General features: G+C 35.3%; 1 protein-coding gene across 1 annotated transcript in view; it reads left to right on the top strand.

Moving 5' to 3' along the window:
* Positions 1-27604, top strand: part of CCSER1 (coiled-coil serine rich protein 1) — a 1392827-nt gene that overhangs the window by 752024 nt on the left and 613199 nt on the right. The window contains exon 11 of the mRNA XM_078068968.1: positions 6624-6701. Within this exon, the coding sequence (XP_077925094.1) occupies positions 6624-6701 (78 nt within the window). The remainder of the gene's footprint in view (positions 1-6623; positions 6702-27604) is intronic.

Below are 27604 nucleotides of genomic sequence, written 5' to 3' on the forward strand. Positions count from 1 at the left end.
AAGATGATCAAATTCTTTTTGATCTGCCTAATTTCTGGTTTAAACTGGACTCAGAACACTTTGTGAATTTTCTTGTGTTGAATTACATTACTTTTCAGTTTTATTTTATTTTATTTTATTTTTTATTTAAATAATCTCTACACCAAACATGGGGCTCAAATTCATAACCCCGAGATCAAGAGTCACATGTTCTTCTGACTAAGCCAGCCAGGCTCCTCTTACTTTTCAATTTTAAGAGTTAGTTTCTCTTGGGTCGCCTGGCAGGCTCAGTCAGTACAGAATAAGACTCTTGATTCTGGGGTCATGAGTTCAAGCCCCACGTTGGGTGAAGTTAGCTTTTCTCCTCATTTCAATACTATTTCTCTTTTCATAAACTGAACCCGTAGATCCATGACTTAGGATCTAGATTCAGGATTATACTATTTCAGGCAGTCTTTGTGTTTATTTATTTATTTATTTTTAAGATTTTCCTTTTTCTGATTCAAACCTGCTCTTTGGGTGTGTGTCTGTGTGTGTGTGTGTGCACGTGAGTTTTGGATGATACAGAGGCTTTTGTGTTTTTCCCTTTAATCTCAAGGTATATGTTCATATAGTAGTGCTGTAATCACTATTACCTATATTTTGTATTTCAACTCTTAATTTCATTAATAAGAGTACAGTTTTTTTATTATAGATTCTAAAGCTGTGTGTAGCCCCTCATGTTCTTTTTTTTTTTTTTTTAATTCATTTCCTTTTCATCTCGAATTCACAGTATTCTGTGTAGGTGATTAAACTTATAATTTAATATAAATTGGAGTTGTTTCTTGGGATTATTGAATATTTTCTTTTCACCTTTACTGCACTTAGTTTTACATGCATAAATTTTTTAACAGCTCTAATAGATGAAAATAGATAGTATCTAAGGTAGAAATTATGTAGAATAATAAACTGCTAGATGTTAAAATATTCATAATTATTTTATTAATCAGGAGCATCTAATAATGTAATTAAATAATGTAATTAAAACATATTCTAAAATAAGGATAAATAACTGCCAGTACTTTAACTCTCCTAGCCACTTGAGGTTTCATTTTCAAAGCCAGTTGTTAGCTTTGTTATGGTTTTGTCTCTCTCCGTTTTTTTTTTTTAACCACATTTCCTCCTCTTAAGTGCATCCTAAAATGACATGTGCTTTACCTGTACACACATGAAAGTGCAAAAATTTACATATATCAGTGGTAACTGTTATGTTTTTTATGCTCAAGCATTTAATAAATATGTTCTTGATTACTAAAATTAAATTTAAGAATTTTTAAAGAAATTAGAAACTAATCATTTTATATGGACAACATATATTGTGGAAGCAGTGTCTATGACCACCCAGTGCATAAAACACAAACATACACACACACCAGAAAACATTCTAATAGCCTAAGCAGAATAAATTTTAGATTACTTTGCTTGAACTGATTGATAATATCATTGCTATCATAAGAATTTCATGCCTTTCAAATTTAGTTTTTATTTCAGTTTGCATTTGCACATTTTCCTTCCAATTTTGTGTTATAAGTTTATATTAACTTTATCATCTTATTCCTAATTTATGTTTCAAAATGCATTGCTGGCGGGGCATGTAGGTGGCTCAGTCGCTGGGCGTCTGCCTTAGGCTCAGGTCATGATCCCGGGGTCCTGGGATCGAGCCCCACATCGGGCTCCCTGCTCGGTGGGAAGCCTGCTTCTCCCTCTCCCACTCCCCCTGCTTGTGTTCCTGCTCTCGCTGTCTCTCTCTCTGTCAAATAAATAAATATTTTTAAAAAATGCATTGCTGGCATTGCATATTTCTAGTATGGGTATTCTATGGAATCTCAGCTTTTATCGGAAATAAAGATTCCTAAGCAATCTCAAATTGTTTTCACAGCAAAGAAAAAATGACTTAATAGAGTCTGCAGGAGAATATATACAGGATGAACATAAAAACACAGTTGAATTATCATACATTTGGTATGCAATATGCAATATGCAAGCAGCAATACTGCTTGAAGGTTTTTTCAGAGTCAGAATATCTTTATAGAAAGGACATCAGGGTTTGGAGACAAGGAGAGTTTTCATCTTGGGTGTTTCACTTACTAGCTTGTGTGACCTTTAGCGACTGATTTCAGTTTACTAAGTATCAATTTCCTGCTTTAAAAAAGGACACAGACTTGGGGCGCCTGGGTGGCTCAGTCGGTTAAGCATCTCCCTTCGGCTCAGGTCGTGATCTCAGGGTCCTGGGATCGAGCCCCGCATCGGGCTCCCTGCTCTGCGGGAAGCCTGCTTCTCCCTCTCCCACTCCCCCTGCTTGTGTTCCCTCTCTCGCTGTGTCTCTGTCAGATAAATAAATAAAATCTTTAAAAAAAAGGACAGACATGGTATGTTCTTGAGAGGATTCACGTATATTACATGGTATGGTGCCTGGCATGTAACTACATGCTGTAAGTATCATCTATTATTGTTAGTCATAGCTGTTGTAGTAAAGATTACAGAATGAGAGGGAATGTGATTATAAATAAATATTCTTGGCAAGTTTGTAAATTATATACATTTTCTTTGGTTTATATGCGTTTATTTATGATATCTAACTTATTATACAGATGTTATTAAATTACTCTTAATGTCAGATAAAATTATTTGGAAACTTGTGGAGAAAAACTATCATGTATATTTTTCATATAGCAATGTTATTTAAAACCTCCACATATTCAGGACCAAGATCAGGCAGAAATGTAAAATAACACCAAATATAAATAATGAAATTTCTCTTTCTCATCCCGTAATTTAGTCATATATATGTGTATATCTATATATCTATATCTATATCTATAGTTGTTTGTTTTTTACAGAATCTGCTAGTCTTTTTTCTTTGTGTTTATTCTAAGAACACATAGGTTTTATTAAATGAGGAAAAAAAAGGTTTGTTTTGTTAAGTATTGATACTGTCATTCCTTGGAATGGAAAATGTAGAAACAAAGAGATATTTTGTCAGAGGTATAGATTTATTTATAAAATTTATCTACCAGAGGTTGAGTTGTTTCAATTCTCCTCTATCCCTCTGAGAGAGGTTAGAAGAAGAAATTACAATGTTTGTTTATATAGGAAAATACCAAAAGAGAGACACATTAAGTCACATGTGTAAATGAATTCTATACTTTCTGACACAGACTTGATTTAGCACTCTAGTCTTTTTTTTTTTTTTTTTTTAAGATTTTATTTATTTGACAGGGAGAGACACAGTGAGAGAGGGAACACAAGCAGGGGGAGTGGGAGAGGGAGAAGCAGGCTTCCCGCCGAGCAGGGAGCCCGATGTGGGGCTCGATCCCAGGACCCCGGGATCATGACCTGAGCCGAAGGCAGGCGCTGAACGGCTGAGCCACCCAGGCGCCCCTTAGCCACTCTAGTCTTATTCCTCACTATTGTCCCTTTCACAGTCTCCCCTTAGGCAGGTTTCAACTAGTAGCTGTTTCTGTATATCTTTGTCAGGGTCTCTCCGACTTCTAAATATTTGCAAATGTTCTTGTCTAAGAAACGGCCCTTATCCCTTACACTCCTAGTTGGCTTCTAATAATTCATTTTTCTAGTTTTAGCTGGGGTGTCAGTACATTCTGCATTTCAATTATTTAACTCTCCTATACGCCTCCAGCCATCTCTGTAGTCCCTTTACTTTATGTATTGAATAATAATTTTTTTAATATCTCTGCCTTTCACAGTGGAAGTTTCTTTATAAAAGGGGCTAAACCTTTTTTTTTTTTTTTAATTGAGATATGGATTTTTTTTTTCCCTGGTATAGTTGACACACAATATTATATTAGTCTCAGGCTTACAACTTAGTGATTTGACAAGTTTATACATTAGGAGGGGTATGCCTTTTTTTTTTCCCTTTATGTCCCTTGTACCATAATATGAACTTAATAAAAATTATAGTTGAATTAAGGAATATAATATATTTGCATCATGAAGGTGAAATGTCTGTCTCTATACTGAAATCAATAATTTAAATAAAAACTTTTATTATATCAAATCAGCATGAAATTAAAAATATATGATGATGCTTTATTTCTAGTCTTCTGATATCTATTTATATAGCTAATACAGATTCATTTTTTATATAAATAACAATTATTAGCAAGCTCACCATCTAATAATAGCTATTTTTATGGTCTATTTTCTATTTGATTATAATACTCTTTTTATCTCATGTTAAATTTATTAATTCATAAATAGCCATCAGTCTTGCAGAAATGCAAATGCCCCATGGAGAATTATCTTCCAAAACCTGTAGAGACTTTATTTAATCTTCTAATTGTATGTTACAGAAATTTATCAGAAACTTTCATATATTTTCTTCCTACTATTACACTAAACAAAATATTTGGTCCTTAAGTATATACACCTAAGTCTATTAGAAACTTATATTTTACTCTCCACTTTTGAATATAGCATACAAGTGCATAAGTAACAAATAATTCAAATATGACATATTTGTTGTTGTGAAAATGCCTGCAAATGGAAGTAGCAATGAATTCCATTAGAAATGCCCTTTTTTTTTTTTTTTTTAATTTCTGAAATATTCTTGATGTAGGGTTTGTTTTGCTTTGATTAGGCTATTGGTTATTGAAGCTGTTTGAATTTTTTTGTTTATCATAAATTGAATTTTCTGAGTCTTATAATTCAGACCAATGAACCAGAGTTTAGCAGTCTTTCCCACTCCTATCTTCAGGATGGGAGCCCTTGAAAATAGAACTGTGAGCAAAGCATAATGCATTTGCTGCCTTTCCTCCTTGCTTTTTGCATTAGTGCATAGTCTCTAATTCATGTGCAAATGTTCATATATCTAGAGATTTATAACAAAACTTGCTTTTCCAATACTTATTCCTCCAACCTATTTCAAAAACAGATAAATTTTTCTAAATAGCCCTTCAATGATAGCAATCTTTATTGCTTCCTTTGCTTATTACTACTTCTCCCTGCTCTTTTTCCTTAGCCCAATATAAGTCTAAATAAACACAACTTGTTACTTCTCATTTTAAATTGAGTTTGCAAAATGTGGCCACATTTTCACTTATCCTTTTCATACAGTTAAAATCTTACCTCACCTGCATGACATCTTTCTGAATTACCTAATCTCCATTTCATTTTGGTCTGAAGAGCAGCACTAGAAGTTTTGTTGATAGGTTAAGTTAGAAGGTTTGAGACATTAAGAGCCCATAATTTTTTTTTTGTATTTCAATAAGCCACATAAATTTGTTTGCGTAAATTATGTATGAAGTTTGTTAACTCTGATTACATGCAAATCTCAGGCAGAATTAAGGGCAAGAGGGGATGGGCAGAGGAAGGAAATGGAAGGGAAGGTAGAGGAGGGGAAAGGAGGAAAGTGTTCTTCTTAGTGAGGTTTGTGATGACTACCATCCCTTCTTGGAAAAAAGATGAATTAAATCAGCTTTAATCGTTAACATATTATGTAACTATTTTATTGAGCATTCAAATTTAAAGAAAACAAAAGAAGTTATCCTTTTTTAAAAAGTTTTATTAGCGGTCTTTATGTATTGACATATAGAATTTTCTGTAATTGTTTTTTAACATTTATTTAAATTCAGTTAATTAATATATAATGTATTATTGGTTTCAGAGGTACAGGCCTGTGATTCATCAGTCTTATATAATACCCAGTGCTCATTACATCACATGCCCTCCTTAATGTCTAGCACCCAGTTACCCCATCCTTCCGTTCCCCTCCCCTCCAGCAACCCTCAGAAAGCAAGTTAAGTAAAGCAGAATCTAGTAGAATCACATGAACTTACTTGGAAAATTTGTCAAGATTTCTAAATTATATTATTCTCATTAAAAATGGGTGATAATGGTAGTAAAAACCCCAAGATGAGGTATGATCATGTAAATACAGTATTTTGAGATGTGCCAGGCACACAGTAGACTAACACACTGCATGGTGACTAAGCTCAAGATCCTCTTTTAAGTGACACATCTAGGAATGAGAACAGGAGTCCCCAACCAGAAGCTCAGTCAAATTAGTAGACCAGAATAAGTGCATTTGCATTTGAGATATGAAATCCCAAACTTCATGTATTACTTCCCTTACCTAGTTATGACAGAATTTGATTAAGTGTCAAATCTCATATAGATTCCTAAATGTGTAGATTTCAGGAGAGGATTAAGAGGAAAAAAATGAAATTAAAGAGAAACTAAATGAAACCCACTGAGTAGTATTATGTTCTGGTTTTAAAGGTAAATGTTCTGAAACTAGATCAATAAAATCCTATCAATTCAATTTACAAAACAAAAAACAGCCAACAAGAAACCCAGGATAAGCATTTGGTCTTGGATTTAAGCAATCCTGGCTCTCTAGTGTTCAACTGTAGTTCTCCCTCAGTGGTTTCTGTACTAACAGATGCCAAAGGTGGAGTACTTATGACTAGAAAATAAAAGTTATGAATATTTAAGCTGATATGCAAAGCACCAACAGAGCAAAGTATACACGCAGATAATCATGAATTGTACACTAATCAAATTTTAATAAGCGGGAGACATTAGTGTAGAAGCACAAGACTTACCAACGTGTTGTTTCCTTTTTTTTTTTTTTTTTCATTTTGCAGGAAAAAGTCCAGCATTTACAGAAGGCTTTTGCTTCCAGAGTAGATAAATCCACACAGACTGAACTTCTAGGCTATGATGTAAGTAGCTATATAAAACCATTTTATTTTCTTTATTGGTATTCAGACCTCCACAGCTTATTTACCTCTGTTGCTGTGTCCATGCATTGATTTAATAGGATTTAGTGGCTCGCCATTCATCTTTTGCTCTTAAATAATCCCCAAATACCTTCTGGAAGTGAAAAAGATAATTACAGGCACCAACTAGCATATCAATGTCTTATTATTTTTTTTTTTTAAGCTAACATCCCTCATATAGTCTTTGAATTAGTGAATTTGCAGACATGTGGAAGATACATATTAGAATACTAGCACAATTTATTTTTAGGAAAGTACTAATTTATTTATTAACAGTTTAATAAAGTTATGTTCACAGTCACCAAGGGCCAGGCACATCATTTTTACATTCTGATACATAAAAGGAAACACAGCTTTGCAGAGAAATTTACAATACTATTTTAGCTTTTGGGCTTCAGTGCAAGCTGCAGAAAGTAATTTAATTGAAAGTTAGCATTTTTTTCTTAGTGTGAAATACTTGTTGAATTGTCAAAATAGGATTGTAAAACATGTGTTGATACAAGATTGCTTCTACTAACACTGGATGATTTTGGATAACTTTGATTTAAATTCCTATCTTTTCTTAAATGAAGCTATAAGATTTTCACTTTACCTAAGTTGATGACTCTAAACTTCCTTTTAGTGAAAATATAAAGGAATTATCTTCTTTATCCTGCATCTAACATTTGTTAGAACTCCCTCTTCTCTTTGAAAACATTAATATTATTTTTAGCACTTTATTGACAAGTAAGATTAGAAGAGATGCTTTTAAGGTGTTTCATGACGTTGTATAATAATAAAATGTAAGTTTATCTGCATGCCCTCATTAAATAACATAAATATGAATGTTATTTTTGTGTTGCCTTGCAAATTATGTTGTTATATTTAACTAAATGCTACTTGTCTCTATTAGGAAGTAAACTAAAGTTTTGAATTCCAGCACAAATTGTTTTCAGCTACTTATATATGTTCTTTTTAAATTTAAAAACAACATTAAAAGCTATGCTTTTCTTTTGAATTTTTCTGTTACATACATTTTAAGATATGTTTATTATAGACACCTAAATATTCTAGATATGAATATTGTGACTACAGTACTTCTTGCTTGAATACCAGTGTTATATATGATTTAAATGGTGGTAATATTTCCTATTTTAAAATAGAAGTGATTTCTAAGTTCAAGCAGGATTTACCACAAGTATTTTAATTTTATCTCTTTTGAAGGAGGTTTTTTTTTCCCCCATTTAAAGTTTTTTGATATGTATTATTTGTATATTAGTACCTAGGTTATAAGCTCAGTATGTATTTTACAAATAATAACCTATATCTTTTTAAATCTGCAAGCCATTTGTCCAACAAGACTAATAAATTGTTTCCATTAAATCATATTCAAACATAACACAGTTATAAGTTAACTTATTCACTACCACATGGTCTTTGTGGAAGTCTAGTTATTAAAAGTAATGTATTCTTCAACAAGGAAAGAGGAAAACACGTATGTATTGGGACTCAAATATTCCACTTTACTCAATACGGAAATGATGTTTGGGAGACTCAGTTCCAAATTTCTAAAGGACTGAATATAAAGATAGAATGTGAGATCTATAGCAGTATTAGTGACTGCAAGTGAGAAACAGTTGCTAAGAGATGAATGGTTCCGGTGGGGGAGATAATTAAATTGTGTCTTGTTTATTTGTCTCTCTGTGCCCCATCATGTTCTTGTTTCTATGAGGTTTGTTATATCAATATTACAATTTCTCTAAACATTTAAATAAAAATTTAAAATAGAGCCATGAACATAGGTAATCCTTATTAAATCTTCATTGTTCCTAGCTTCTTTTCATATCTGACAGTGAAAATTTATTGTATTTTACTGGGTTGAATTAAGGCTAAGAATAATAATTTCTTGGTATTGAGTCCTTTCAGGATCCCTTTGTATAAGTGTTTGGTTTGACTTAGGTAGTCATTAGCATACATTAATAATCTGTTCTAAAGATTTCATATTTTACATTTCCTGGTGGTAGATTCTAGGATATAATCATCAGAATCAGAAAGGAATTACCAAAGATACGCATATAGAACCTCATGGCACTAACTGGATGTTACTGTCATAATAGACTTTGGGGCATTTTGTATGGAAAACACTGGGGAGGGAAATATTTTTAAAAAGCAAATTAGAAATAGGTAAAGCATTTTAAATGTGATAAATTGTGACTATTGGGAATATATGACTTATCAACAATGTATTTTTATTTTCTATGACTGGGATATATTTTCTATACTTTTCAATATCTAGTCATAAATTTTTCACTTTTTCATATGCAATAAGAATAATTGATTATCCTTTGACTTATAACATTTGCTCACATTTTTATCAGGAAATAGTCTGACATTTTGTTTTCATAAATATATATTCACATATATACTATAGCTATTTAACAATTTGCAATAGTATTTGTCAGAGAAAATATGAAAAATCTTGTAGAAATCTTATACATTATGAATGATACTTATACTCTCTTGCTTGCTTTCTAAAGCTGTCAATATTAGCCACAAATTGTTCTTTACAGATCAGTATGGATCATGTTTCAATGATATGAATGTCAGAATAGGAGAGACTACCAGTATCTGCTAATATAATATTCTTGGGAGGATAGTCGTTACTACACATTTTGCTTAAAATAGGAAATAGAATCCTTGAAAGGTGTGAATTATAATGAAAACCACTAGAAGAAATTTCTGAAAATCCTCTACAGTGAATAAGTTCAAAGATTCATATAATAAACTACTTCTATCTTGTAATAGATTTATCAGGAGACTTGAAACTAATGTTAGTGTACAGTGTGCTTTGATTTCTAATGCATAGGACAAAGATGATTTAAAAATAAATTCAGAGTGTTTCAGCAAAGGCCTATATACACAATAGTTCTTGTGATGATGAAGGAGATTGTTAAATAATTGATGAATGTGTCTTCAATAATCAATGCCAGTTTAACCGCTTTCACCTTCCTCTGTCTACACTGACTTAGTTTATTGAAAGATCAAAAATAATTTCTTAGGTGTCACTTGTGTTATTAAAACAGGATAGAAGATGAATATAGTCAAGTAACAATGTTGCCAATTGCAAGATTATACTAAGAGGTAGAGATTTTTCTGATTACATTAATTATATAAATAAATGCTTCAGCATAGAACGTAAGCTATCTGTAAATATTTTATAGTTTGAACTCATGCAAATAACATTTTGGTTTAAATAATTGGGAAGGAATAGCCAAAATGCAGTGAAGATTTTATATTCTAACACGGCAAAAATTCAGGTACTTTTTTTTTAATTTGGCATCTATATGGAGAGGTTTTTTTTTTAACTTCCTTTTGATGTTCTACAGAAGGTTATCTTTTTAAATGTAGTTGATTTACTTTAAGTATAAATTTTCTTTTCAATTAGTGCCTGAACTTAGAACAATCGGAGTCTCTAGAGGAGTCTACCTTTAATCAGCATATATTTTTTTTATATTTTATACTTATATTTAATAAGTGTTAGTCTTGAACTTGCAATTTTTTGTTCATATTTCTTTAAGAGTTTTGACATTATCAAGTATTTCATCAAATTTATTAATTACTGTTAGTCTTAATATCATTAATGGTTTCATTTGGCTACTTAAAACTGAATTGTGGCATCACACATATTTTGTCTAAGTCATGGGTGAGGGAAGCATAACTCAGTTTAGAAAAGTATGATCATACCACTATGTATTTTTCAAACATTTTAATAACATAGTCTCTAAATGATGGGATTTGCTTTATAAATGAAGTTTTCTACTTATATGCTAGGGAAATAATACTAGTTGCATTATGAATACACATTTTGAAGGAAAAACTCAATGTAGTTGTCTGTGTATTCTCAATCTATACTACTTTTCTTAGATTTAATTTTGGTCTAAGATCTAATTTAATTTCCTAATATAGTTAATAGTGTAAGGAAATTCTAACAAATATGAGAATAGTTCATCATGTAAAGAGTAAGAATGATTAGGGGATTTTTTTTTTTTTTGAAGATTTTATTTGAGAGAGAGAGACAGAGATAGAGCACGAGTGGGGAGGTGAGGGAGAAGCAGACTCACCACTGAGCAGGGTCCTGGGATCATGACAGCTGAAGGCAGATTCTTAACTGATTGAGCCACCCAGGTGCCCCAAGAATTATTAGTTTTACCGTAATTGTTTTATTAGCTATTATATAGAGCAAGAGAGTATTTTGTGTTATGCAACTATATTATGTCAGCCTATGGATTAAGCCTAATTGTAAGAATTGAATAATTATCAATTAGGCTTTCTAGTTCAGTCGCTAATAATCCATAGTTTGTTAAAGCTATCTATTTTTGATCCATCCATTGCTGTTGTTTTTCATAACTTCAGTGCTTCTGATCATGTCAGGGTGCCCCAGCATTTAGCAGATGAGTGCCTTCTCCCCATATACTTCATTTATATTTACCTATATCAAGTATTTCTGTTTGTTTTTATAAATTTAAATAAAATCAAGTTTAAAAACTGATATATTCCAATTTTTCTTTTGAACTACAGTTTTTCATATTACATTAAGGATAAGTTTCAGACAAAACCATCGATTAAAAACACAAGATATATGATCAGCTGCTGTAGGTACTTACTAATACTTAGTGGAAGAATCACAGCTTATCCCGTGGTGAAGTTTTAAGGGCATCACTTTTGAAAATCCATACATGCATTTATTCAACAAATACTAAATGCCCCATGGAAGTGAGGCTCTGTCCTAGGTACTTAGGATACATCCTTCAATCAAACCACAAATATTCCCTATGGAGCCTGCATTTTTTGACAGCATACTTATAATAAATAATATAAGGAAAGTATATAGTATGTCAGAAGGTGCTAGGTGCAATATAAAAAGGAAAAATAGCACAGGGAAAGGGTAATTGTGAATGTAGAGGTGAGGGTCAAGACTATGATAAAAAATTTTAAACAGGGTGATCTAGGCTGGTCTGAGGGTGAGATGTGAGGCTTGAAGGTGGTGAGGTAAAAATCACATTTAGTCAGGGGCACCTGGGTGGCTGAGGTGGTTAAGTGTCTGCCTTCAGCTCAGGTCATGATCCCAGGGTCCTGGGATCAAGCCCTGCATCGGACTCCCTGCTCAGTGGGGAGCCTTCTTCTCCCTCTGCCTACCACTCCCCCTGCTTGTGCTGTCTGTCTCTCTCTGTCAAATAAATAAATAAAATAAAATCTTCTTTAAAAATCACATTTAGTCAGAAATCCTTTTGTGATATGCTCCTTGAACACCCCTGAAAGACCCTCAGTCAGTAAGAACAAATTGCTTTATCTTTGCAGCAGTCCTGGGTAAGAATAGTTGGCTTCATTTGTAGGCCGTGTGGTATGAAAAAATGCATTCTATACCATTATACCCCAGAATCAGACCCCATGCATCAAGAGACTCACACTAGGGGAACACAGACCACCTGTGGAAATAGCCTACTCAGGCTCCTGCTATCATATCCACTTAGCAGAAGCACTGAGAAGAAAGCTAGGTCCTATCAGCCATACCATGTAAATTGCATTCACTTTTCCTCTCTTTTTTTGCATAGGCTCTGTCTACCTCCTCCTCTCAATGTACCACTCTTCTCCCAGCTCAGGAAGAGTTGAATTTAGATACTTTAAATGTATAATTAGACTTCATTGTATATCAGCACATCCCATTATTCAGAGGTGTACCACTAAAGCCAACAAATGTAAAAATCACTCAATAGTTACTTGGTGAAAAAATAAATGAATAGATTAGCTAAAAGACTCTCATGTTATTTTTATAATCCTAACGATCTAAAACAAATCAGTATACATTGTTTTATTTTATTAACAAATACAGAGTGCATATTGTTGTTCTACATTATTCTGTATCATTTTGTTACATCTAACAAATGTTTCAAAATGGCCACTTTGTGCCTTTTAGAACAAAGCATTAAATGTAAATCAGTGTAGATAACCAGTGATTTTTAAAACATGAGTGCCAACATGCAGTTTCCTTTATAATATTGCATTGAATGCTTCCTTCTAAAATCCTGAATTTTTACCTAGGAGCTAGATCATTCCTGGAATGCCTCCAGGTCTTTATTTCAGCTTTGACTGCATAGAATCAGTATGACTTAACTGATAATCCTTTTGTTAAGAGAATTTATAGTTGAAATCCTTTTGGGAAAAATCGCAAGGATAGGTGTTAAAAAAAAAAGCTCTTATAATTGTAAAAATATTCATCAAAATGAAACAATAAAAGAACACATAGACATACAAATTTTATCTATCTTATGTGGGGAGGAAAAATAAATTTCCCTCTACTCTTCTAGTTTCTTGGCTGAGACCTACCTGTAAAAACAAATAAACAGGAGAAAAACAAGTTTAGTGACATGTATACCTCCAGTATAAATGGGAAATACCCAGAAAAACCAAGTAACTCCCTGAAATGGTCCACGTCACCATCTTAAATACAACCTCCAGCTAAAGACAAAAGGTGATGCTGCGGGGTTGGGGACATAGGAGAGACTAGTTATGGGAGATTACCAGGAAAAGCATAGTAAAAAGGGTAAAACTGTTATGCAGATTTAAGACTGTCTTCTCCATTGATAAGAGTTTCTAGAGATTGAGAGTTGTCCTCTTCTTCCTGGTAGAGAGAGACCTTTACAAGTGAGGATTTCCATTATACATGTAACTTTATTTTATAAAACAGTAACTTGTATTCCATTTTCTGAGCTTCTCCTGTGTCTGTGTTTCTTAAAAATACCCAGCTAAAGGGGCGCCTGGGTGGCTCAGTTGGTTAAGCGACTGCCTTCGGCTCAGGTCATGATCCTGGAGTCCCGGGATCGAGTCCCGCATCGGGCTCCCTGCTCGGCAGGGAGTCTGCTTCTCCCTCCGACCCTCCCCCCTCTCATGTGCTTGCTCTCTCTCATTCTCTCTCTCTCAAATAAATAAATAAAATCTTTAAAAAAAAAAAAAAATACCCAGCTAAAGATAATTCTTATGCTAAAGAGGCATATTCTGGGTGGCATATATTTGTTCTCCTCCAATTAGTAATAATAATTATAATATTTGCTGAAAAATATGTTCATTTAGTAATAGTGTTGATAAAAGAGAAAAGTTGATACTTGTTGAAAAGAAAATTTCTTTCAACCCACATCACCTTCTATCTCCTATATCACCAGCTCTATAGGAAATCTAGATTTAATTACAAAATTTCTGAGTTTTCTTAGACAACTTTAGAAGTCTTTTTAGAATTTTCCAGTGTGCTAAGTGTGTATTGCATGACAGGAAGTCCTGTCTGAAGGAATTTTCACCACCCTGTGGAAGAAAATACAATGTATACACTAAGGGCATATTTCAGTGACTATTTGTGATACATTATGTAATTGGAGTTATTCATCATAATTGTCAGGGAGCCCTCTTGCTCAACTATAGAACCCAACAGTTAATTTCTTACTACATTTTCTTGTGGCACTGACAGTGACTGAAACATTCTAACCGCCAGACCAGAAAAGCCCTAGTAGCAATGGAATACTTAGAACACCCCCTTTTCTGTCCATGATCATGTACTGAACATGCAGTGATCCCTTATCCATGATCATGTGCTCTCTGCCTGCTCTCTTGAACTACCCTCCCAACCTCTCCTTATAAAACTCCAGGTGTCCCTCTTCTTGGCTGATGGGTTGATTGTTAAGGCTTGAGCCTACCACCTGCCCTGGCTGCAGGCACCAAAAATAAATCTCCCCCTTTCTCTTTTCCAGACTCTCCTCTCTTGAGTTATGGGCTTCTCTTGTGATGAGTTTATTCAGCAACCATGTTTGCAAACCCAGCCAAGAGCTAAGCTTTTGATTTATCTACCCCCCTAGCTATTCCCTGGGATGGAGCAGTTGGCCAGGACAGTGCACCAGGGCTTGCCCATTTATTTCCTAAGTTAAGGGTTGTGATAGATCATTTGGTAACATAATTTATATTAATTTAAGTTCTAAGACTTTGCTCAGGTACTTGGTCAACATATATCTTTGTAGATTTATATTAATTCATGTCTAAGGAAAACATTGCTTTCCTTTAATGTGGTCTACAATCAAGAAAAATCTGGAAAAGCAAATTTACTATTTAAATATTTACAAATGTATTGAAACTATACACACAGATACAGACACACAGACACACATCAAAGCACATAGTCTCTGAACACACAACTGCATGATATAGGTACAAAACAGAATCTGCTTTTATTGACTATTTGTACTTATTATAGAAATTAAGATTAGATGCAAATATATTAATTTTTGTATATAATAATTTACAGAAATCCTACTGTACACTAATATAATGTTTAAAATGGTTATTTGTATTTTAATATTAAATCATATTTATACAACTATTTGTTACCTAACTTTATTAGTATGAATTAATATTAAGGTATTTTCTTTTAAAGGTAAAAGTCACATTGACTCTCTAGAAACATTACTTTTTCAATATGCAGAAATCATAAAACTATATATTCTAGACTGAAACAATGAGGGTATGGCAAAATTTGTCATTATTATGACAAATTTTGCCATACCATAGTTATGACAGTGTTGTTGGGTTTTTTTTTTTCTTCACTCCACCACCTGATGGCTATTCTATCTTGTCATACAGTTAAGCCTTTGTTTCATTAGGCTATCAGATTTAATTAATTTAATTATTTTTTCCTTTAGTTTTCTTGTGTGATTTACTATTCTCTGACAACCCTCCTACTTGTACTTGATTTAGCAACACAAAAGGATAATATCTGTAAAGATCATTAGCCCTCATAATGGTCTTGCTCTATCAAAAAGTTTCTCAAACACTTGACTCATGCTTTGGGACTTGAGAATACCTAGTGTGTATATTGGGGTGGGGGGAGCCGGTGATGGGGGGAAGGAGTAATTTTTCCTCTATCTTTCTAATTTCTTGGCTGTAATTACCTCTGTAATAAAAGAGAGATTAACAAGTTAAATAATATGTATACCTCCTATATACACAGGAGATATCTAGGAAAATTAAGTTGACTCCTGAAATGGCCCAAGTCATTATCTTAAATACCATCTCCAGGTAAAGACAAAAGAAAGATGGGGGTTGGAGAGGCCAGTTGTGGAAGATTACCAAGAAGAACACAGTGAACAAGAGTGAGGTTGTTATGCAGATTTAAGTCTATGCCTTCTCTCTTGATTAGTTTCTAGAGATTTGATCATCCCCTTTTGCTAGTACAGAAAGAGAGATACCCTTTCAAATGGAGATTTCCTTTATTAAGTATAAATGACCTTTACAAAAGGTAACTTCTACTTGGTTTTGAGAGCTATCCTTGTGTCTGCAGCCTCTTAAGAATAACCAGTTCAAGTTATGCCAAAGTAGCATATTTGGGGGTGGCAAATTGTGCTTCCCTTCAATTTCACCTTGAAACTTCCCCAAGAAGTTTCACAATCCAGAACCTGAGTTGATAGATTATTCCATTATTCTATTGAACCCATATCTGAGTCCTGAAAATAGGTCAGTTCAACTAAACTGCTATGTCTCATTTTAAGAGGTGGTCTTGTAGATGGGCTCCCAAAGTTAGTCCTATATTGTGCTAGCAATCAGGTATTTAATAAGAGCCATCTCTATGGAAAAAGATAAACAGAGTTTAACAATTAGCACAAGCTATAACCCAGTTTGTGAGACCAGGGGGGCAGCCAATCAAGATTTCTATATGTCAGGTTCAAATCATCTTTCAAAGTTTGAGTATCTATGATGTTGTGAGGTGGTCAGGTGAATTTTCTGAGTGGCTGACATATCCGCAGGGACAGAAGGTTGTCCATATGAGCTGTTGTGATTTCTCTTAAGTTTATATCAAGTTGTTGACATTCAGTTTGCAGAGCTTTGGGAAAAGGGCAGTTTTGATTCCCAGTCATTTCAAGTTAGAAGGGTGGGGGAAAACCAGAAATTAGTTTGGAGAGTTATAGTGAGATATTTGAGGAAAACTGTTAGAATTCAGGATCTGGTCCAATTTACAGGTAGAAAACAAAATTTCTAAGACTGTAAACTGGACTAGAATCTAACATCCACAAAGGTATACTACTGAAACATTATTTTCTCTATAATCACTCTCATTTTTACCAAAGATAATCACAGTAGGACTAATTTATTTGCAAAATAAGTTTAGTCTTATTAAACTTGATTATTTACATAAGTGCTGGAACAATAGTGATTGAATATATAGGTTCTTTTTAGGTCTGCTTTTCTGGAACTTCTGTAGGGAATTTTAGATTGAACTTTTAAAAGCCTTGAGGCTAAGAAGTCAAGCCAAGGACTCACCATCAGACTGCCTGTAGTACCTAGCGTTTTGGGTTAATTTCTCTCTTCTTGAGGTCCCAAAGATAACGTATGGTTTCTGCACCTTCCAGAAAGTGACTTTCTTTTACTCATCTGGTAAGACTGCTGGGATCCCTGTAAGCAAAGTACCACGCTGCTTTTGCAAAGAGTTTTATTGGCTCCATAAAGTGAAACTTAGTTCCTTGAAGCTGTCTGGTCATGTTTAATTCTATGCATATTCTCAAATATGACATTCCATTCAAAGCTTTAGTAATATAACCAATGTGTCCAGTTGTGGAAGCACATTCTAAGAACAGATTCTGCTTAAACTTATGCGTATAAATATATTGCCATGAAAATAAGAATAATCACTAAGAGTTTCAAATTCTAGAGGGATCAGATAGGGAAAAAAAGTAATTGTTTCATCTCTGTTCACAAGGGCATACTTTATCAAATTGCTGTAATTCATACTTAGCTTAATGGAAAAGAGAAAAGTTTCCTTAAATCTAGAAAAAGCAAAGCATTAAAGAATCACAATGTTTCAAACAAAGTCATAAGTATTTTCAGTTTCATGAGTTTATTCAGCTCCATGTTATTCTTGTTCTACTTGGTTTTATATTGGTTCTGTTGGTTCTGGAAATTTTTACCCAGTTCCGTTTTGTCTTGAAATGATCAGAAACCTATATTCCAGAGTACCTGTTAGAGTCCTTCTCTTTTTCTTTTCTTTTCCTTTTTTTAAAGATTTTATTTATTTATTAGAGCACCAGCAGGGGGAGGGGCAGAGGGAGAAGCAGACTCCCCTCTGACATGGGGCTCCATCCCAGGACTCCAGGATCATGACCTGAACCAAAGGCAGATGCTTAACCAACTGAGCCATCCAGGCGCCCCTGTCATAGTCCTTTTCTTGAATAATCTGTGAGGATTAAGCACTTTTGCAAAAGCATAGAATAAAACAATAATTATCTGTAAATGACAACACTTAAAAATAGCTATGGTTAAAGTTCTGATGAGAGTACATTGCAATGTAGTTGACAAAGAAATTTGGCTATTTTGATGACATGCTTTTTAAGGTAGTAAGTATAATTACAAATGAAAACTTTATACCAGAACATACCAAATTTCTAGAAATTTCATACAACTTCTGGAACACTAATATTAGCAACATATATCCATCCAGATGAAATCTAAGAAGGCTTAGCATCACTAATTTGGCAATGCTTCCCATGTAACTTAACATAGTAAATAAACGTAACTAGCTTAAGATCTCTTTTTCCAAGGAGAGAGAATGATTCTTTTAACATGCTCCAAGGACCTTCTGAAACATCTCAAAGTTAGTTCTAGGTCAAAAGGACTCCATTTAGAGTTTGATTTGGGGAAGTTTGTCAAAAATATCAAAAAGTTTTAGCACATGACTAAATAGGATCACAGATCATTATGAAACAATACTTTATTTAACCAAAGTGACAAGCATTTTTTAAAGGCAAATACAGAAGGATACATAGTTATGAGCAAAGTTTTGCTCTTTTTAATACTAGAAGATTGTTTCCTTAAGCAATCAAAGATCTGATAAAGACAAATGAAGTAGAGGAAATTATTTTGAACTCTTTGCTTTCTAGTCAGATTGATGTGGGAAACAAAGGCAAAAGAGAAATTAAATTTCCTTACTACTTACAGCCCACTGACATGTCCTTGAAACTGGCAGAGTGACCTTCCTCAGTCAGCTTGCCTGATAACTACAGTATAATCACAGGAAGGAAGGATCTTAGCCACCAGGCAATGTTCTTGTGAGTGGCGTTGTGAATGTCCACTGATTTTTCTGTTGTCTAAATTTGGTAGTTTCTTATGAAAGTGGAGGTTAAAAAACAAAAAAATTTCATATTTTCATCCTGTTAAGGGAATCCATAATGCAAGCCATTATACTTCTTTTGTCTTCCTTTCAATTTGGTTTTTCATAGAAACCAATAAGACAATTCTGTAGAAAAAGAACTCTCTAATATTGTTTTCAAATACAGAAGTTTTTTGGGTTTTATTTTTTGTTTTTAGTTCAAAGTATCCGTCATTTGACCATTAACAAGAAGGATCTTATATTAATCTCAATAGCAGCTCAAGCCAATAAAGGCTTTTTATGGTTTAACAATGATTTCAAGAGGCATCCCAAAGGGAGGTACAAAGGTGCAGCCCTTAAGAGATCCAGAGAGTCGGGGCGCCTGGGTGGCTCAGTTGGTTAGGCGACTGCCTTCGGCTCAGGTCATGATCCTGGAGTCCCTGGATTGAGTCCCGCATCGGGCTCCCTGCTCGGCAGGGAGTCTGCTTCTCCCTCTGACCCTCCCCCCTCTCATGTGCTCTCTCTCTCTCTCATTCTCTCTCAAATAAAACCTTTAAAACAAAACAAAACAAAACAAAACAAAAAAAAAACAAAAAAAAAAAAGATCCAGAGAGTTTAATTTCAAAGTTAGCCTAGGAAAGCAAAGACTTGTGTTATCGTCACAGGTGATAAGAATGAGACTATGGGATGCCTCCAGTCATAGACTCTCTAAATCTGTAACACCAAGCAGATGCTAATGGAATGGGACTTTTCTAGCACAAACAAGATTATGAAGGTTGAGACTACAAAGGCCCCTTATGGAATAGGATCCTTTATAATAAACTCCCCTGAGAGCTGGCATAGTTGGACAAAGAGAATACTCCTTCTGGGATCCATTAGCCTATTGGGTTGTATGCCAGATGCATGTGGACACATTCATTGTCCAGCTGACAGAGACCAAACAATGTCCTCACTGGTCACAAAGCCAAACTCTTACGACCTAGAACAAGACAAAAGGAAAATCTCTTCTAGGGTATGTTTCTTTTTATGACAAATGACACAAAAGACAGACACCAAAAACAAACAAGCAAAAACAATAGCCATCTCTGGGAGAAAAGAGGATCAACAGAAAACAAGATTACTCATAACAAGAATCTTTACCAAAGTCACTATACCTAAGGAACTAGTTCACACAGATATCTTCTCCTGTTAATCTAAATTTGGAAAAGAAGGGATAAGAATTTTTAATCTTCTTCTCTTGACCAGGTACTACAGAAAGAGATACCTGGGAGAGCTGACTTGTAAGAATTCTTACCCTTTGCCATCTTCTGCCATTTTTCCAGGATCCCATCTGCAGGCTCCAGAGCAAGTATGGTGCCTCAGCAGATCCCGACAGGGGTCACCAAACGGTAGCAGAGGAAAAATAATTTCTCCTCTAATTTCCCAGGTTCTTGACTGAAACCACCTCTATAATAAAAGACAGATTAACAGGAGGAAAACAAGTTTAATAACATACACCTCCTGTATACATGTGAGATACCCAGGAAAACTGAGTAATTTCCCAAAATGGCCAGGCCACCACCTTACATACCATCTTCAGCTAAAGACAAAACAAGGATATTGGGGCTCATTGGAGGTTATGAGAGATTACCAGGAAGAACACAGTAAACAAGGGTAAAGTTGTCACACAGGTTTAGGTCTGTGCCTTCTCCACTGATGAGTTTCCAGAGATTTGGTCATCTTCCTCTTTCTAGTATGGAGAGGGTCACACCCTTACAAGTGGAGATTTTTCCTTATAAATGTAAATGTCTTTTACAAAAGGGTAACTTTTACTTGGTTTTCAGAATTTTTCCTGTGTTTGTAATTTCTTAAACATAAGCAGCTCAAGATAATGCTTAAGCCAAAGAGGCATATTTTGGGGTGGCAAATTCTCCTTTTCTCTAGCTTTGATCTTCCAGTGAAAGAACCGGGTAATGATTTCAGGGAGAAAAGGCATTAAACTATTAGATTATTAGTGTTTCAAAATAAAGACATAAAAACTGTTTTTATAACTTATAGTATAGAGAGCTAAAGAAAAGAGTTCCATAAATGTTTGACTTTATACCAAAGAGGCAAAGGAATAGGAATTTTCAGGATACTGCATTACAGAAAGTTTCCTAAAAGAGAGCCACATGTAACATGAACCTCATGCTCTGTGAAGTAAGAGTACCAGGAAAGTATACTCATGTGATGCTACATTGTTAAAATGGTAATTAGAATTTTAAATGTATAAAGCTGAATTACTGTGGAGACAATTTATACCGAAGAGTGTAATTTACAATTCAGAGTACTTAAAAGCCATAGTTTTTTACGTATCAGAATTACTTCAGATTTGTCATGTATTATGAATTTTGTGCTTATAAATTGATTATGGATTTGGATTTAATCCATCAAATTAAAGGAAAATTTACTTAAGGTACAGTCTAATATAGAATAATTTTCAGAAAGAAAAATACTCTAAACAGGTTCAGTATTTTCTTTTTTTTTTTTTTAAAGATTTTATTTATTTATTTGAGAGAGAGAGAATGAGAGAGAGTGAGTACATGAGAGGGGGGAGGGTCAGAGGGAGAAGCAGACTCCCTGCCGAGCAGGGAGCCCGATGCGGGACTCGATCCAGGGACTCCAGGATCATGACCTGAGCCGAAGGCAGTCGCTTAACCAACTGAGCCACCCAGGCGCCCCCAGGTTCAGTATTTTCTTGAATTGAGAACTATAACCTAAAAATTGATAAACTGTTCATTTTTTTTTTTTTTTTAAAGATTTTATTTATTTATTTGACAGAGACAGCGAGAGAGGGAACACAAGCAGGGGGAGTGGGAGAGGGAGAAGCAGGCTTCTCGTGGAGCAGGGAGCCCGATGCGGGGCTCGATCCCAGGACCCTGGGATCATGACCTGAGCCGAAGGCAGACGCTTAACGACTGAGCCACCCAGGCGCCCCTAAACTGTTAATTTTTTAAGCTTAAGAAAAGACTAATATAGAATTGGAAATAGTGTTTTTCAACTTTTTAGAGTAAAAAAACACTCAATATTGTTCCAAAGATGCTCCTTAAGAGTCTTTTTTAATTTATGGGGAAGTTGCTACAAACTCTGAGTTTGAAAGGATTAATTTTTCTTCTTTGAGGGAGCATCAGTAATGACTCATCATTTCGCTGTAAGAAATACAAATCTAAAAGGAACTTAATGTGAATCATAAAAATATACAAAAATTACTTGGTGTGAGTATATGTATTTTCTACTCTTTTAAAAGCTTTCCTCCATTTTGATTTTCTAGTATGTTAAAATAAATATATGAACATTGAACCACTATCTATAAATATACCACATGTACATAAGCATATATATTTTGGCATTTCAAATATAATGGACATTAGCCTACTCTAATTGTTACTGAAACCCAAGTTTAGCTGCCTGTCATAGCTGGAAAGGTCAAAACTCAAAAGAGTGTTGATTGGAAAGGAATATGCTTTATTCGGAAGGCTGACCAGCTGGGGAGAAAGTGGTCTCTTGTCCAAAGGCCAACTCCAAATTTTCTGCCTGGCCTAGGGATTTTTTAAAGGGGTTTAGGGCCGTTAATCAGTAAAGGGGGTGCAGTGGTCAGTAATATTTCTTGATTATGTGCAGACACATGGTGCCAGCTACACACATTATCTCAGTCCTCAGGGGTTATACAAAGGGGTCTGGTTCCTTAGTGCCTGGGGCATGTGCGAGGAGGTCTGGTTTCTGTTTTGCGATGTGAAGTGCTCTGTTCTTTCTCTGGAAAAAATGCGTGATCTATAGAAATACGAAGAAAGGTTTGTTAATCAATCACACAGGTTTGTTAATCACACAGGCTAAGGATGTTTAAAGTTGAAAGACTACTAGGTTTGCAGGAGCTGTTCCTCACGGTCAGTTTTATCATTTTGTATCTATGGGATTAGGAGCAAAGGTCCTCCTGTAGCTGCTTCCTGCTGATTGAGAATGATTTAGGGATTTTGGAGTAGAAAACTTTTACAGTGTGGAGGATCTTGTTTCTGGCATTTCCACTGTAGGGAATAGTAAGGCATCTCTAGGCCAGTATGAATAGTGCAAGATCCTCCTTGACAGATGCAAAAAGTCAAACAACCACCAAAGGGAAAGAAAACAAGAAATACAATAATGTTTAATAGGATATATTTCCATTTGGAAGGAATTGAAGTTAGCCAACTGCTAAAAGGATCTAGAACTAGGGCATCTGTAGCAGTGACTTGGTTATTTAAATCTTTCATGGCTTCAGTTACATTTTTTGAGAAATATGAATATGCAACATTTTGTCTTAGTGAAAACACATGTCACTCTTTGGGCTGCTGTCAATATCTAGGGCTATTCGGTTTTGGCAGGCCACTTTTCAAATCTATGGATGGCTGTATGCCAGGTTTGGTTAAATGCTTGGCTAAGACCTCTACTCATAATTTTACATTGATAGCGGTGGCTACTGGGACAAATATGGCCAAGGGGAAAAAAATATCAAGAAGCCGTCTTTACCCAGTATCTAGCTTTAACAATATCCTAATTATGAGGGATCACTGGCAAGTGGGAGAAGACTTGTTTGGTGATATAGACATCTCCAAGTGCATCCTCTATCCAATCATAAGGAAACTGGGACCATCTGCCATTTCCACAAGTCCATAGCTAACCCCATGGAGAGAGTACGCTCCAGGTTGGTTCCATAAAGTCAGCCTTTGTTCCTTAAAGCTGTCTGGTCATATCTGAATCTGTTTGTCTCTCAAATAATGACATTCCGGTCAAAGCCTTGGTAATATAACCAATGTTTCCAATGGTGTCCTGTAACAAGGGGAACAGATTCTTATTGAACTTACTCAAATAATTATAATTGTCATGAAAGAAAGAGTACACATGGAGAGTTTCTGATTTCTGGAGGGTTCAGGTAGGAGAAAATAAAGTGTTTGAATTTCTTCACAAAGGAATATTTTATCGTATTCTGTAAATCACAGATATCTTAAGAGAAAGTTTCCTTAATCTAGAAGAACAAAAAAAAGAACATTCGAGAACCAAAAATGTTTCAAATAAGTCATAAAAACTGTAATCATCTTCCTCAATTCATTTAGTCCCAAATTAACTAATTTTGGTCTGTTTGAATGCAGCTTTTCCATTGGTTCTGGAAATTCTTACCCAGTTTAGTTTTATGATCTTGAAGATATCAGAAACGTGTATTTTTTTAAAAGTCCTTTTCTGTATGGTGGCTAACTTAACATAATAATTAAAAAAAAAAGTCCTTTCCATGAGTCTCCTTGAAGACGAAACACATTCTTCAAGAGCATCATCAGAACAATAACTATAAATGACAAAAGATTAAAAATGGACATGTTTAAAGATCTGATGAGAGTTCATTTAATGCAGTTATTAAAATCCAGTTATTCCTGTGACATGCAACATTTCCAGAATTAGAATGTCAAGTGATGACCTTATATGAGGACATATTAAAACTTTAAGAATTTCATGTATTTTCTGGAACAATTATGGCATTTACCCATATAGTATAACCTAAGACTTACCATCATTTGTTTGACAGTGCTTCCCAAGTAACTTAACATACCAAATTAACAAGCCCAATTTGTCAGACGAATTTAATTATTTAGAATTCAAATCTTGGGAAGTTTGTTAAAAACCTCAGAAAGTTATAAAGTACATGCCTAGATAGGATTACACATCATTATAAAATTCAGTATTATCTGTTTAACCAAGGTGGTGATAAGAGACTCTGCAAAAGGTTATATGGTTGCTAACAAAAGTTAGCTTCTTTAATATTGAGAAGCTTTAGTTCTCTTAAGTAATCAAAGACACAATGAAGATAAAACTTAGAAATTTTGGTTTTCTGGGCAGATAAAAGAAAACAAACTTTGTTTACAATTTCTTATCAAGAGCAGACCAGCAGTCCAAGAAAACTTTATCTTTTTAACAGAAAGAAAAGCAGAATTTCAGTCTTATACTAGTATACTTTTAAAACTCATTAATTCCAATCTTAGTCCTGACCACACTTAAATTTTTTTCCAAAGATTTCCCTTCAGAAACTTTCTACAACTTTCGTTTTACATTCAGATTGTGTCTTAAGCCCACTCTCTCTAAATAACCAGTCTCATTTTAGGACAAAATTACTTTCTTTTTTTCCCCTGAACAAAGATGTATTCCCATTCCTTATATCTTTCTGATCAAAAACACATCTTACTTTTCTTGCCTACTGTGTTGCTTACCTTATCATTTCTAGCCATCTCAGTTACATTTATCAGAATTTTAGCTCTTAGAAACTTTAGTCTCCTGTGAAAACTAAGTAGTAACCAATTGTGAACTGTTACAGCACAGTTCTTTAGACTGGAAATTTATGAATACATTTTCAGACTTTCAGATTTTTAGAAACATGGTTATCTTTTTTTTTTTCCCAGAGTACAACCTGCAATAATAAAGTATAAAGTATAAAGCATGTTTAGCAATAGACCCAAGTATCCTCAGTTCTCTGCAATAAGAAGCCACAAACAAACCTACATTCAGTAATCAATGCTTTAGTATTCTAATTTGGAAAAGAGTTATCTACTGAATTTAACCCAATTTATCATTTAACTTAGGAAGACTTGGATGTTTCAGGTTACAAAGATTTTGAAAACTGTAAGCCTTATTCAACCTACTTGTTCTTAACTATTACCATGAAAACACTATGAGGCAGGGAAAATTAACCATCATTTTAGGTCATCTCTTTGCCAACAAACTAACAGAGACAACAAGAATTTAGTAAATACACATAGAACAAAGCTGATTATCTGTATCATATTCAATGTTGATAACTCCAGTAACATGTCTGTTTTAACTAAACCAATAATTAGCCTTGAATCAGCCTTAATATTGAATATGTTGTACCTGTGTCCACTAAAAAGTCAATCAATTTGTTCCCCATTGGGAATTTTTACCTGCGGGGAAATCTGAAGTGGCTGGTTTAAGTCCAGGGGAGCCCCTGGATCCATTCGTGTTGATTTGGGAGGTGCCTCAGTTTGAACCTCATAAGGAGGTGGCTCAGCAGGAGTCAATGGCAGCTGAGGCGCTGAGGAGGGTGTAGGAGCCAGCCATGTGGGTCACTCCCATGGTGGTCCAGCAATCAGAAGGTGGAGGCAGAGGCCAGGAGTGCTGCCAGAAAGGCTGGAGGTAGATTCAGAATTTGGACTAATCTTTCCTTAATGTTTCTTGCCACTCCCTCCTGCAAAACAGGTTTCTTTAGCTCTCTGCGCCATTTATTTAAAATATGTCTTGGGGCGCCTGGGTGGCTCAGTCGTTAAGCGTCTGCCTTTGGCTCAGGTCATGATCTCACGGTCCTGGGATCGAGCCCCACATCGGGCTCCCTGCTTGGCGGGAAGCCTGCTTCTCCCTCTCCCACTCCCCCTGCTTGTGTTCCCTCTCTCGCTCTCTCTCTCTGTCAAATAAATAAATTTAAAAATCTTTAAAAAAAAATAAATAAAATGTCTTAATGGACTTTCTTTGGGAATAGGAGTATCTCCCATCTTCCTAGGCAAAAGTTCAGAAAGGGGGCGCCTGGGTGGCTCAGTCGTTAAGTGTCTGCCTTCGGCTCAGGTCATGATTCCAGGTCCTGGGATCGAGCCCCACATCGGGCTCCCTGCTCCGCGGGAAGCCTGCTTCTCCCTCTCCCACTCCCCCTGCTTGTGCTCCCTCTCTCGCTGTATCTCTCTCTCTGTCAAATAAATAAATAAAATCTTTAAAAAAAAAAAAAAAAAGTTCAGAAAGAACATAGGAGAAACAAAACTATTACTAAATGAAGCCCAGAGAACCTCTGTTAGAATTTGTTCTTCCCCAAAAGTTGGGGCCTTCACTGACAGAACCAAATGCCTTCCTAGACAAGCTAAGAGAGCAAAAACCCCCCGTTTGGAGACAGACAAACTGAAGAAAAAATCCAAGAGAGCCATTCAGAGGTCATCATTCCTCTGAGCTTTAACATACATGGCAAGGTGGTGTTACAATAAAAATCATCTTTTAATCATGGATTTCTGGCTGTATTCCTTCCACTTATTCAGAATCCGGCCCAGTGGGCTGTTTGGTGGGACAGAGATGGAAACTCCCATTATACACAAATTTAGCACAATACAGCCCATGCATACACACCAAAACAGATGTTCCAAACTCCAAATAAATCCGTGGTTATTAAGTCCCTTTTAGTTTCTTTCCAAAGCCGCGCCTTCCTAATGGGAAAAGCATGGGCAACGGAACAGAAGCGCACGGTGCTTCACAAATGAGAAAATTGCATCATTGTGTACTCCAGTGGATTTACCTGGTCCAGAGCTCCTCACTTGCCCCAAATGCTCCTTTCCTTTTCACTCAAACCAAAAGCAAAACCGGCAGTTAGCTGCAGTTGGGAATCAGCTGGGAGTTCCCCCAAGACAGAAACAGTCTCAGCAGCTGCAGCCGGTTCCCTCTGGCGTCCTCCCAAAGCCGACTAGCCCTGAGCAGCTAGCTAATCTGTGGTCATCCAGGTACTAGCTCGGCAGACAGATGAGTGAACCCTGGCGCGCTGCTGGGCCAACGACTCCATCCGCCCAACGGCAGATGGCACTGCCTGGCACTGCCACAGCCAACCGCTCTGCCTTGGGATTCCCCGGGGAACTGGATGCCACAAGGGTGCTGGCTCGCCAAAATTTGTTAC

This window comes from Halichoerus grypus, chromosome 3, assembly GCF_964656455.1.
Source record: "Halichoerus grypus chromosome 3, mHalGry1.hap1.1, whole genome shotgun sequence".
Taxonomy (NCBI): Eukaryota; Metazoa; Chordata; class Mammalia; order Carnivora; family Phocidae; genus Halichoerus; species Halichoerus grypus.